Source organism: Fonsecaea erecta (genome assembly GCF_001651985.1).
Source record: "Fonsecaea erecta strain CBS 125763 chromosome Unknown Scaff14, whole genome shotgun sequence".
In the NCBI taxonomy this organism is placed as follows: domain Eukaryota; kingdom Fungi; phylum Ascomycota; class Eurotiomycetes; order Chaetothyriales; family Herpotrichiellaceae; genus Fonsecaea; species Fonsecaea erecta.
This window is the reverse complement of record NW_017387257.1, coordinates 510,204-523,296: the sequence shown is the minus strand read 5'-3', so window position 1 is coordinate 523,296 and position 13,093 is coordinate 510,204. Positions and strand designations below refer to the sequence as shown.

General features: G+C 54.5%; 4 protein-coding genes across 4 annotated transcripts; all 4 read left to right on the top strand.

The window, feature by feature from the left end:
• Positions 1–3,572: 3,572 nt before the first annotated feature.
• AYL99_11511 (hypothetical protein) lies at positions 3,573–4,922 on the top strand (the record flags this gene model as incomplete). Its single annotated transcript, XM_018843017.1, has 3 exons — positions 3,573–4,094; positions 4,144–4,432; positions 4,486–4,922. The coding sequence occupies 3 exons, from the start codon at positions 3,573–3,575 to the stop codon at positions 4,920–4,922; spliced, it is 1,248 nt and encodes a 415-aa protein (XP_018687777.1).
• Positions 4,923–5,485: 563 nt separating this feature from the next.
• On the top strand, positions 5,486–6,646 carry AYL99_11510 ([acyl-carrier-protein] S-malonyltransferase; the record flags this gene model as incomplete). The annotated part of the gene is made up of 1 exon (XM_018843016.1): positions 5,486–6,646. The coding sequence occupies one exon, from the start codon at positions 5,486–5,488 to the stop codon at positions 6,644–6,646; it is 1,161 nt and encodes a 386-aa protein (XP_018687776.1).
• A 1,354-nt stretch (positions 6,647–8,000) lies between these two features.
• On the top strand, positions 8,001–10,181 carry AYL99_11509 (hypothetical protein; the record flags this gene model as incomplete). The annotated part of the gene is made up of 1 exon (XM_018843015.1): positions 8,001–10,181. One exon carries the CDS (start codon positions 8,001–8,003, stop codon positions 10,179–10,181), a length of 2,181 nt encoding a protein of 726 aa, XP_018687775.1.
• A 1,310-nt stretch (positions 10,182–11,491) lies between these two features.
• AYL99_11508 (hypothetical protein) lies at positions 11,492–12,853 on the top strand (the record flags this gene model as incomplete). Its single annotated transcript, XM_018843014.1, has 3 exons — positions 11,492–11,615; positions 11,841–12,293; positions 12,351–12,853. The coding sequence occupies 3 exons, from the start codon at positions 11,492–11,494 to the stop codon at positions 12,851–12,853; spliced, it is 1,080 nt and encodes a 359-aa protein (XP_018687774.1).
• Positions 12,854–13,093: the final 240 nt, after the last annotated feature.

The following is a 13,093-nucleotide window of genomic DNA, read 5'->3' as shown; positions in this document are numbered from 1 at the left end:
CAATCGCTGCCCCAGCACCTGCGGCGTAAAGAATTCCAGGGCAGGCTGTTTGCCGAGGACCATTGTTCCCAACCTGAATAATCCCACCGGTCCCCGTGGTGGTTGGAACAACCCCAGAGCCGGTTCCAAATACGGTACACTGGCTCACTTGTTGAAGACCAGAACATCCCACCGAGCTGAGGGAACTGCAAATGGCGCTGGCAGAGCTGAGGATTGTGCCCGAGACTCCCTGCACCGTTATGCCTCCACCAAGACCACCTATTGTGACTCCATTGGCGCCTGCCAAGGACGTAAAGCAAGCCGTCGAGGCAGACTGGCAGCTGGTGAATGCACTGGAGCATAAATCGGCATTGGGGAACGAGGTCGGCGCATAGACAAAAGGATAGTATGGGTTGGTCACGGTTGAGCCGCCTCCAACCACTCCTGTGATCGTCACAAGTCCGCCGCTTGTTGTCCCTGTTCCCGACACTGACCCTGTAGCCGCCCCAGTGATAGATCCTGCTATTGTACCCGTACAGACTGCGTTCGACGGACAACAGGCGACATGTCCAGCTTGATCCAAAGCACAGGTCGTATCCGACGGACAACAGACATTGTTTGCTCCTAGACCGGAGCAGGAGTTGAGGCCGGCTTCGCAACCCTGCCGTTTTATGAGAAGTGCATCGTTCGACAGGCCAAAGAGAGGGTTTGAGTAAGGTGAGTATTCGTCGGCAAAGGCAGCCGCAATGCGCAGGATCGAGACCACTATCCAAGGGAATCGGGGACGCATTTCCGGGGACCGTTGGACTCGTGGAGTTCGGAGGAAGGGGTCATTCAACGGCGAGGCATTGGATCTTCGGTAGGAATGCTCGAGGGTGCAAGTGAAGGTGGGGTGTGTATGTTGGTGTGTAGAATGCACAGAGCACTTTTCGAGCCCAATGGAACAAAATCAGTATCGACAAGCAAAGACGAAGATATTATTCTCTGCTGTCAACTGTCTGAGAAATGGGAATCGTTGGCCCATCTGGCGAATCTTGTATGGTGATGGCAGCTTTGTGGACTCGGTGGGTGGCCACAGCAACGGCGCCACTTGGCCGAATCCTGAAGCCTCTCCGCACAACACTTTTCTTTCACTTTCACCATCATTTGAACGGGCTGAAAATGACGATAATGGTGATGACGACGATATGATTACCACAGAAGTATTGGGCAGCACGACGAGTCGTCCTTAGGGCCACCGTTTGAGCCTCACGTCCGTGGTTGTAACCAGCAGCCCCAGAGTCAGTCCCCAGCAAGCATTTCCTCTCTTCCCCTCCCTCCATTTGATGATTCTCAAAGTGAATTCTGCAATTCTGAAAGATGCTCAACATCTGGATGCGGAAACTCCAATCTACACTTGATCTGATCCAGTCACACAACCCGTCATCTTCCTTGCAGCAATTGTGTTGCCTTTGCGCTGACTGTCAGTGTGATAGGCGCCATTGGACGTGGATGGACGATCGACCATGCGAGCCCAACCTGCAGCCACAGACTCAACTTGGGTGGAACGCCAGAACATATTGGGCACCATAAGGAGTCCTCGTATGATCCATTGGAATGCCTGTCAAGTACAGCAGTACTAGGTAGACCACACCGCCTTACGCGATTCAGGTTGATAACCAGAACCCTGAGCCGAGTCCCACGCCTCAGCTTCCAGAAGCTGCCTCGAAGACTGCCCGGTGAGCAGCTGGGGAGGACGGTTTCCTGAGTGGTGTCTCGTGGTCGGGGGAGCTTCTCCATCGTTACGTACAGTGTTATGGCTTGTAGAAAATGTTGCATCCCTGCTGGTCACACAAGAGAATGCCGGTGAGTGCAAAGCTTCTTGACTTGTTGGAGCTCCAGACCATGAAAGTTTGTTTTGTCCTCGCACGGCATGAGATCTTTTTGCCATGCTACCTTGGTATTTAGAACAGACAGCCCTGCGTCGGAACCGATATACGCAGTAGAGTATTCCCGACATGAAACACTCATAGTGTGTTTCCGCCACATATGCTGGCGGTTGGGTAGACTGGGAAACGAGCATATACGCGATATACGGGACAAGAGGCCATACTTGGGTCCTTGCTCCTTCGGTCCTCAGCATCTATCTTTCATTCGGACGCTTCCCGAAGTTCCCCAGATCCAGCCCCTTATCTGGATCCCTCTTTCGAATATAGATTTTGGGTTAGTCGCATGTGCTCGGGGATAACATACAGAAGGAATGTACTCTAGTGTCGATGCTCATCTGGTGCTTCTTCGGGTGCCGGTCCATTTTGTTCCAGCAACATTGATTTCTCAACTACCACCAGCAAACTGGCATGTTTTTCTTCTTACAAGCTCCACTACGGAGGACACAATGCAACGACAGGCAGAGCTTCCAAGCAGCCCCATCAATCTCTCCTCGTACTCGCAAACGCCCTTGCACGCATCCTCTTTTACCCTTTACTTCATTTGGGCAATCCGGCAGGGGTTGTCAGCCAGCCATGTGCCCCTCCACAACGGCAGAAGCCGTCAACGGTTGGTGAAGACGACCAGGGTTCATGGCGGGTCTGTTGAAGTTTTACGTGTTTTTGGCGGGCTCTTTTTTTCACGAAGGAATCACGTATCTCGCGCTCCCCGATGATACCGGGTCCTGCAGGTCCTCGTCACTTTGTCACTGTCTCAAATTGTCCCTTCTGCAGACCGAACGAGCATGCAGATTGGACAGAACGATGGATTTGTCGGGGACCAAGACTCTCAGCCGCTGGCAGCATTTTGATCCAGACCTGCCAGCTTGTCCACTGGGTCTTTGCTGTGCGACGTACACACATCGTTGCCGGCACAGGTGTCGCCGCTGCCTCGCGCGCTTGTGAGACGCAGACGCTCTGCGAACCCCCGCAAGCTCTCTTCCGAGAAGCGCTTGAACTTTCTTCAGAGCAGTCTGAAATCTTCACGGAGCACCGGGAACGTGAGGAAAGGGGCGATCCTCCTGAGTCTCGACCTGGGGTAGCATCGAGTCATCAACAAAGATTATGTTCATGTCATCGGCGCTTTACCCATCAAAGATTAACCAGGTACCCAGGTTGCTCTTCCACGCGAGCAGAAATTCTCTAGAAGCAACTGCAATTGGTACAGGCAATACTATCCCCCACACATCCACCCCTTTCGCTTTGATTCCTGCGCTAAAATTGACGAACAGATGGCCTACTCCAGGAGAGCCTTGACCTTCATCTAATAGATGCACTCGTACGGATACTCCACTGCCATGGTGCTAGGGCGCCGCTCCCACGAGTACACTCTAGCAAGCCATCCTTGCACGGCGTGAAACGTGCCCTTGCACATCGTGACAGTTCACGGGCCTGGAGCCCAGGCCAGGCATGATTCCCTTCCACTGTCGCATCAGCCACCATCATCCGGGTCTACACCTGCCTTTTCCATTGCGGAACCCCGGTGTTGCCTGTGATTGTTGAAGTGCTCCGGCTTTGGCTACTAGGGGGCCATGTCCATGCTCGGTGGGTATACATTTAGTAAGGTTGTCTCCGTTGTATTCCTCTGTGAGTTTATTCCGCAGTCAATCTGTCGACCAAGCGGCCACAATGACCGCAACGTCGTCGGTCTCCCTGGACACCACATTGGATCCTTTACCTCCAGTTCTGCGGCATGGGCTGGTAGCGGTAGCATTCTTTGGACTCCTTTCACTCATCTCCAGTGTCGCTCTCTTCACCTTCTTGACGTATCGGCTCTGTGTGTGGTATCACAGAGGCCAACTCAAAGATGGCGCCAACCAGTTCTTACTCCTCATCTACAATCTGGTGCTGGCAGACGTCCAGCAAGCGATGGCTTTCGCGCTGACGTCGGTATACCTCACCCAGAATAAGATCCAAGTAGGGACCACGACATGCTGGGCGAATGGGTGGTTCGTTTCGACCGGTGACCTTGCTTCGGGGGTCTTCATCTTCGCCATCGCATTACACACATACTACGCCGTGGTAACAGGCAGGCGGGTAGGAAACAGGGTTTTCTATGGCGGCATTGTGTGCCTCTGGGTGTTTGTTTATTTAATGGCGGTCATTGGTGTTGGTATAAATTCCAAAATATACGTTCGAGCAGGAGCCTGGGTATGTCGTCGAGCCCTTCTGCGGTTCAACGAAGCTGACACCCATAAAGTGCTGGATGGACAAAAGATACGACAAAGAACGCCTGTGGCTTCATTACTTCTGGATCTTCATCTGCATGTTTGGGACAGTTGTCACCTATATCCTCATTTTCGCTTTCATCCAAACCAAGTCACGAAATCCTTCGAATCCGAATTTTCCAAACGACGATGGTACCGACCCTGCCGCCACAAAACGCGCAGCGAAGTACATGATCATCTACCCTGTGGTGTATGTCTTTTGCACATTACCACTCGCAGGGGGTCGAATGGCCGCAATGACAGGGGTTTCAGTACCATATTGTAAGTCTTCTTCTCGGGACAGCAGTTGACCACATGACTGACCATCATGGCAGGGTGGTTCTGCTTGGCCGGCGCAGCCATCACATCTTGCGGATGGCTAGACGTTCTATTGTACGCAGTAACTAGACATGTTTTGATCTTTGGCCGAGCTCCTCCGCCCCCCCAAGACTTAGGTCTGGATACCTTTGGCTGGAAAGACGTCGGTGACAATTTCTGGGGATTGAGGACTACCATTAGTGGCCCTCTAGGAGATCCCAATGCTCGAAGGCGTGACAAGCGCGATTTCCTGGGGCGACGTACGCCACGTCCGCTCCACTCGCGACAGTCGGATGAATACCATTTTGCAAGCCAGCCCGAGGGGATCATCACGGCTAAGACCACGATCGAGTTCAGGACAGGCCCGATCACCAACTACGCCGACTCGGATATCAGTGCGATTGAGATGGAAGACAAATCAGATCGAACGCATTCTCACTCTCACCATGAGTGATGGGACGAAAATGTGGATGGGACCAGAAAATGCGACCATGATCAAATAATGAATAGGAAGAATTCTCTGCGAGGCATTACGGCCGACTGCTACAAAGAGGAAGGTAGGACATATGGGCTTGAGGCTGTACAATATGTCTGTCAAAATGTGTGATTTGCCTGTACATAATGAATAAGTGAGGTTCTGATACTGGTACCGAGTACGGAGTATATTATATGTGGAAATGCTTCAAAGCTGCCCGGATATTAGTTGTTCCAGCTCGCCGAGGTCCGGGGAGCCTCATTAGCCCGACACGCCCAATCGCCCCCAGCCTGGAGCCCCATCAGCCCAAACGATGTGAGCAAAAGGTGCTCGCTTGCTCGGACTCACGGAACTGCACCCAACAATGTTCGACTTGGACACTTTTTCGTTCCCATCGTCCAGACTCGTCAACGGCCTTGGTTGTCAGGCATAGTTCAAGAGCCTTCTGTCTGCCATCCTCAAGTGCCAGTCTGTCACCATGCTGTCAAAAGCACAACCTCTCTAGAGAAGCACACTTCTTGCACGCTCCAGACCCCGCAGTCATGTATCGACCTCCACGAATAGCCCTCTCGGGGGTCAAACGAGGTCTGCTCGCACTCGGGACCTCCAGGTCGTATGCCTCATCTTCAGAACCTGTTCTTCGAACAGCCCTCTTCTTCCCCGGTCATGGCGTCCAGCGCAAAGGAATGACGAGGCCCTGGATCGAAGCTTTCCCCCGGACGTGTAAACCGTTTTTAGAAGAGATGGATGACATAGTGCGTTGCAAGCTGTCCACCCTCATCGACGAGGGCCCCATACTGCAGCTGGACAAGACGGAAAATGCCCAGCCTGCCATAATGGCCGTCTCCATCATGATCTTGAAGGTCCTCGAGCAAGAGTTTGGCTTCAAGACGGAGCAAGCGATCGACGTCACGTTGGGACATAGCTTGGGGGAGTATGCAGCACTGGTAGCTGCCGGGAATCTGGAGTACGCATATGCTCTCGACCTGGTCCGGAGACGCGGCGACGTCATGGGGGAATGCACACGCAAAGCAAAAGAGGAATCCGGGGAGGACTTCGGCATGATTGCCCTGGTCTGCGAGCCGGGACAGCTCGATTCGCTTATTGCCGCGGTCAGAGAGTTCCTGAGCCAGGGCTCTGAAGGCGCGAAGGACGACTCCAGCGCTCTCCCGGCATTCCAGCAGATCTCCATTGCCAACGTCAACTCCAAGAACCAAATCGTGCTCAGTGGCAGCTTCCAGCGGATACGGAACTTGCTGGTCCACATACGCGAATTTGGCGGCCATGACCCCCGAGCCGTGGAGTTGAAGTCGCGCTCAGCCTTCCACAGTCCGATCATGATGCCGGCATATGAATTCATGAAAAAGGCCCTAACCCCCGACAAGGTGACATTCCCTGGCCGTGTGCCTTGTATCAGTAACGTCACTGCCAGGCCCTTCCGATCAAAAGACGACCTCATGCAGAACCTGGCGAGGCAAGCCGTCGACACGATCCTCTGGTGGGATTCGATCAAGTATCTGGATCAGCAGGCTGGATGTCGCCGGTGGCTCGGCTTAGGACCGGGAAAGGTTGGGCGCAATCTTGTATCGAAAGAAGTTGGGCGTTCGTCCGCCAAAGGGGGAGGTGTCTGGTCCATCACGGAACCGCATGAGATTGAAGAGACCTTGCGTGATCTGGAAGCCACCGCAAAAGAGGAAGAATGACACGGATGCCCGCAAGGGGTCCAGGGCGCTCAGCGGTTGGAATGATACACGGCCGGCTGGAACCACGCTGCCTTGGTATGGAAACACCAGCACGACGCAGAGTGATGGCTGAGATGTGACTGCGGCCGTTGAACATCGAGGACAGATGGAGTGAAGATCGAGTTGGCCTTGGCGAGGCTGAAGTTCTAGCAACTGAGAAGCAATGTACTATGGCTGGCGACAGGTCTGGCAGAGAAAAACCGGGGCACATCTGATGCCGGAAAATTCAAAGGATATATTTTTAAGTCTCAGAATTTGTCTCCAACGCAAAGACCCCTACTAGTGAGTCCGAGCCCGATCACTTCGGCGAACGGTTCAACAAAGTGTAACGGCAGCTCACTACTAGGCGATCCCTCCCCTCGAGTTCTCTTTCGGTCGAACGAGTCCGAACCGAATTCCAGCATGTCCGCATGTCAACATTCGATTCAGCCTCCCCAAACCGAACGAGCGAGCGAGCGAGCGAACCATCGATCGACCAGCCGATATCGACGACAACCATCGAGCGACTGACCGAGCGACGGCGACTTCGACGACAACCGAGCGAACGAGGAACGAACGGCCGGCCGACGGAAGAACCTGCTGCGACAGCGGGTTTCACTTCCCATCACCCCCATATCGAAGGGGCTGGTGGAAAAAGTTTTTGTCATTTGCTAGGATGGATGGGATGGGGACGGTGGTTCGAATCCCCTTTCTTTTTTTTTTGGCTTTGTTTTGAGCTCTTACTGTGTATATTTCTCTTCAGGGAGATCGTGGGTCATGTGTGCGGGTGTGAATTTGTACAGGTGTGGCAGAACTACCCTAACTCTGGCTGGTCACTCAATCAAGGTAGTGACCATACCATTCCATCTTATATGGTAGATCCCATCAGGTAACGGCCACTCTAGCAGTCCGAGTTGATTTGAGAAGGGCAATTATTGACACACAACCAGATAGTCAGCAGAGCCTTCTGGTACTGCCATAAGTCGTATTTTATGACCAGTTGGTCCTTCCTGTAAATTCCTCCTTGGTAGTGGTGGTGGTGGTGGTGGACAAGGTTATTATGATGTATTGACGCACGTGCCACAAACGACAACAACGACGGGAGTTCTCACATGTCGAACCCCGACAACCGCAACATCACGGCACCACCAGTCCGTCCAGACTCAATGACCCCCTTTCCCCGTATTTCTATTGCTTTTTGCCTCCAGCCGTAATAATTCTGGGCCTCGCATCTGGTGCGTCTGCTCTTCCTATTTGCCTGCGGTCTCGAGACAACCAAGTCACCCCGGTCTGCTTTATCTCCCTCCCTCTGTAGCATGCTTATTCCTCGGCTTCAATGAGTGAATATCTTCCCTCGTTCATTGTCGAACCTGTGCTGCGCCAAGCGAGGCGATTCTCCCGTCTCAGCGGCACGACTGACGAGTCGCCCGGTTTCTTCCCTGCCGTGCCCGACCTGCAACGCTGGAGCCCCTCTCGACTCTGGAACACGTCCCCTCCGCCTTCGCTCGAGGACCCTCCTGCGGTCGAGCCGGAGTCAGAGCCAGAGCCAGAGCCAGAGCACAGAGAGAGTACGGTGCAGTCCATAGCCAGGACCATCCAGCTATGGGCCAACCAGCTGAACAGCTTCGACTCCATTCCTTCCCCTCCCTTAGGGGCCGAGGACGACTCGAGACGGCCGTCATCCGAGCCCCCCCTGCGGCAAGAGCCGTCTACCACTGACTTTCCTCCTCTCGAGCCCGAGCCTCCACGACCGCCGTCGCGCCCCGGTGCTCTCCAAAACCTGCGGACGGACAGCGAAACCTCTCTGAACCCGGCCCATGAGTTGTCGTACCGATCTCGCGTCCACGAAGACAGTGCGCGGCCTCATGCGGCGTCTGATCCGTTGAGGGAATCGTCAAGAGTCGCAGACGTGGCGGGCACGCAGGATATACAAGATAATGGCGGGAGGGAAGGTTCGGGGGCGCTACCAGAAGATGATGGGATGAGCGTTCTCAGACACCGGATCAACGCCGTGTGGTCGGGCCCTGGTACGGCGGGCGAGAAATCAAGGCTCGTCCATGCGTTAATGATGGAACGCTACCAGACGGGTCTCGCCGGCAAAGGCATGTTGTCCAAGGCGCTGGAACCGTCCCCCAGACCCGTCTCACGAGGCTCGACTGTGTCCGGAGCGGGCCCGGAGACCAACTACAACCTCACTACAGAAGCCCTCCAACCGACCTATGCACCTCCTGACCCCGATGACATGGAGGGGTCCGGTGAAATATCGGAGCCGGTGCTTGGGTGTGTCCATTACAAGCGAAATGTCAAGATGCAATGCAGCGTGTGCGACAGGTGGTATACTTGCCGATACTGCCACGACGAGGCTGAGAACCATACTCTGCCGCGTCGAGACACCAAACGGATGTTGTGCATGCTTTGCAAAACGCCACAAGCCGTGGGCCAGTTTTGCAAAACGTGCCAGGCGCAAATGGCGTGCTACTACTGCCCGATCTGCATCCTGTGGAACAATGATCCCGAAAAGTCCATCTATCATTGTGACGACTGTGGGATCTGTCGACTCGGCGAGGGTCTGGGCAAAGACTTCTTCCACTGCAAGACATGTGCGGTGTGCATGTCCATCCAGGCCGAAAGCACCCACAAATGCATTGAAAAGAGCACCAAGTGTGACTGTCCTATCTGTGGCGAGTACATGTTCACCTCGAATCGACCCGTGGCGTTCATGCGCTGTGGCCACGGCATCCACGAGTCTTGCTTTTCCGAGTGGTGTAATACCAGCTACAAATGTCCGATCTGTTCCAAGAGCATCGCCAACATGGAGAGCCAGTTTCGGCGGCTGGACCGGCATATCGAGGAACAACCGATGCCGGAAGAGTATCGCGACAACCGGGCCTATATCTTTTGCAACGATTGCAATAGCCGCAGTGTGACCAAGTACCACTGGCTGGGGTTGAAATGCACCATCTGTGAGTCGTACAACACCACACAGCTGGAACTTCTCGGTGCCGAAGACACTCCACAGCTACAGGAACAGCAAGAAAGGGCGCAGCAAGCAGGCACCTCTGAAGCCACCTTGACCGCAAGTCAGAGCCACACTCCCGCGGGGCCAGCCACTGAACCCGTGGACATTGTCAGACCATCAAATCAAGCAGTCCCTCATCCTATCGAGATTGGGACCGCCCCTAACACTCCCCGAAGCCGGTCGTCTTGGCTTCTGCCACACTCACCCACCGCTCGCTCGACCCGATCTGTGTCTCCGGCCATCGGGAGTTATTTTGGAACTGGGCAACGACCAGCAGGTACCCCTGAATCCTCCATCGGCGGAACAGTTGTTGTAAACGACGACGACGACGATGATGATCTCGATTTCTGGGGTTTGCCCCATTCACCTCGGCGACACAGCGCCGCGGAGATTGAATCCGAGTCCGAGTCCGAGTCCGACAGTGAGCGTGACGAGCCAATGGAGGACGAGGATGGGGAGGAAGAAGAAGATGCAATGGACTTGATCGGACATAGATGATGGCTTCGTGGGCAATTTGTGTAGTGTGGGAGAACAGGGTACGAGAATGAGACATGACCGAAGAAAATGACACGCCGGGCTCTGGCATTTCAAGGTACGGTGTTCTGCATATTGGCTAGGGGGACGGGGTTATGTGGACCAGCGCTGACGGGGTGTTGCTTGGGAAAACGAAGAAACAGGAGTTTACTCATCTCCGTCTACACACGTATGCATCTTGTATCATTAGGACAGCATTGTGACTTGGGGAGTATTGGGAGTATTTGATCTGGTGGACAGCCCGTTACGATCGTCCATTACATGTATGTCCAAGGCTGTGTGTCTGTGCTTGGTAATTACCTCTAGTTATACATATCATATTATTTCCCACCAGTCCTTAGTATTTATTCACCGGCCACGTTGGCCCACAGCGGCATTATTGGGCGGGAGATTTGCGTCCCATTCCCATCCACCGATCCATCACACACTGAGCAACTCACTACTGGAGCAGATGGATTTTATCTCAACCTAAGTCCGCTAAGACCGGATTGGGGGGAAGCAACGCCACGTCTCTCTCTCTCTCTCGTGTCTCTGACTCTCATCTCCATCTGTGCAGCTCTCTCACTGGATGCTCCCTGCCTCCCACGCACCTCGTTTCTCCAATAAGCTCAAGATCACTGCTCTCACCGGCCACAGGAACCGAAAGCACTGCGGGGAACACAAAGCTTGCTTGACTGACTTGGTAGTGAGTGAGTGAGTGAGTGAGTGACTAATTGAACTGATCCATCCATCCTCCCATCCAACCAACCAATTAACCAACCAACCCACCATCCATCCCTGGACGGACGGTACATACGCGCGAAAGCACAACTCGTTGTCCTCACCCGGCAATTGCGTCGTCGATACCCCCGTAGCCCGCTCGCTACGTACGCCGGCGTGCCAGACAGACAGAAACCATGTGAGTTGTGAGATGTGAGATGTGAGAAAACGGGGCATCCGCTTAATTTTCTCCGTCCGCTCATATTATCCTGAATTCCAGTCGATCATCGGCACCGGCCTCCTACCGACCGCTGAAGCCGTAGACGAAAGGTATATATTCGCGGGCTCAGAGCATTGGACTTTATCTCCTTCCCTCTACTGCTGCCACTACTCCCCCGCCCATTTCTTGACGCACCGAGTCTCCGGACAATCAATCGTGTTCTGACTATTTGCTGTGCCGCCATCTTCGTTCTCAATCACATCATCATTCCCTCTCTCTACGATAGCCGAGTCTAACCTATCCGCCCACCCATTCCATCCCTTACTCCCCTAAACAACACCGACAGCCAGTCAAAATGGGTGACGCCGGTATGCCTCGATCGCTCCAGGAGAGCTTGGAAAACACCAAGGTCTCTTATGTCCAACTCGGCGCCTCGGGCCTGAGAGTCTCCATCCCGATCTTGGGAGCCATGTCTTTTGGTGAGTCCAGAGTCTCTCGCCTGATCTCCTTGTGGATCACAACACGGTCACCTTCGTATCGATGGATGGAAAGTTCAGAAAGAAAGCTTGTCCTCGTGCTGCCCATTCGGAGCCACCCTGTACTTGTCCCTTTTGCAAGCCTTTCACCTGGAGGAGGAGCCTCGGGGCGATGGTAGAAGCCCATAAATAGCTAACCGATCCCTCCTCTCTTTCGGAAAATTACAGGTCACAAAGACTGGCAACCATGGGTCATCGACAACGAGGAGGAAGTGGACAAGCTTCTCAAGGGCGCCTACGACCGCGGCCTCAACTCCTGGGACACCGCCAACGTGTACTCGAACGGCGAGTCCGAACGCATGATCGGGCGTGTCATCAAGAAGCACAACCTCCCGCGCCATAAGCTGGTCCTGCTCAGCAAATGCTTCGGCACCGTCGGCGAGGAACCGGGCGTTTTGCACATCAAATACCCCGAACAGATCAAGAAGAGCAAAGACTACGTCAACCAGGGTGGTCTGAGCCGTGCCGCCATCTTCAATGCCGTCGAGGCCAGTTTGGAGAGACTGGGCACCACGTACCTGGATGTGCTGCAGATTCACCGCTACGATCGCACTGTGCCGGTCGAGGAGACCATGAAGGCCCTGCACGACCTTGTGCAGGCCGGGAAGGTTCGATACATTGGTACGCGTGTCCCCCCACCCGGACTGAACTGATCTGACTTCCCCTCCCTCCCTCCAGGTGCCAGCAGCATGTGGGCGTACCAATTCGCCAAGATGCAGAACTGTGCCGAGGTCCACGGCTGGACCAAGTTCGTCTCGATGCAGAACCACTACTCGCTGTGCTACCGCGAGGAGGAGCGCGAGATGAACCCGTACTGCAACGAGACCGGCGTGGGGCTGATCCCCTGGGCACCGCTGTACCGCGGGCTGCTGGCGCGGCCGCTGGGCTCCGAGGCCACGGCTCGCGAGGAGAGCATGAAGGGCAACCCGATGTTCGGCGTGGACGAGACCGACCGCGAGATCATCAAACGTGTCATGGAGCTCGCCGACAAGAAGGGCTGGAAGATGTCGCACGTGGCCCTGGCCTGGATCATCCAGAAAAACACCATCCCCATCGTCGGCTTCAGCAACCTCGCCCGCCTCGACGAGGCCGTCGCCGTCCGGGGCAAGACCTTGACCGAAGAGGAGATGAGGTACCTCGAGGAGCCGTACAAGCCCAAGCCGATTGTTGGTCATTCGTAAATCCTTTTCTCTCTCTCTCTTCCAGCCAAAAAAGAAAGCACGAGCCTTTCAATCGTTCTTGTGGTGTGCGTGTGTCGACCGGATGAGAGAGCTTCTTCTGCCTTGGTGTGTGTGTACCTTTCAGGAGAAGAGGAGAGAAAAAAAAGGGGGGCGATGGGGGGCTGTTCGAAGAGTGCCGATTGTCCAGTACGGCCTCATCTGATCGGGGCCCACAAGAAGGGGAAGAAGACTCTTCTTCTT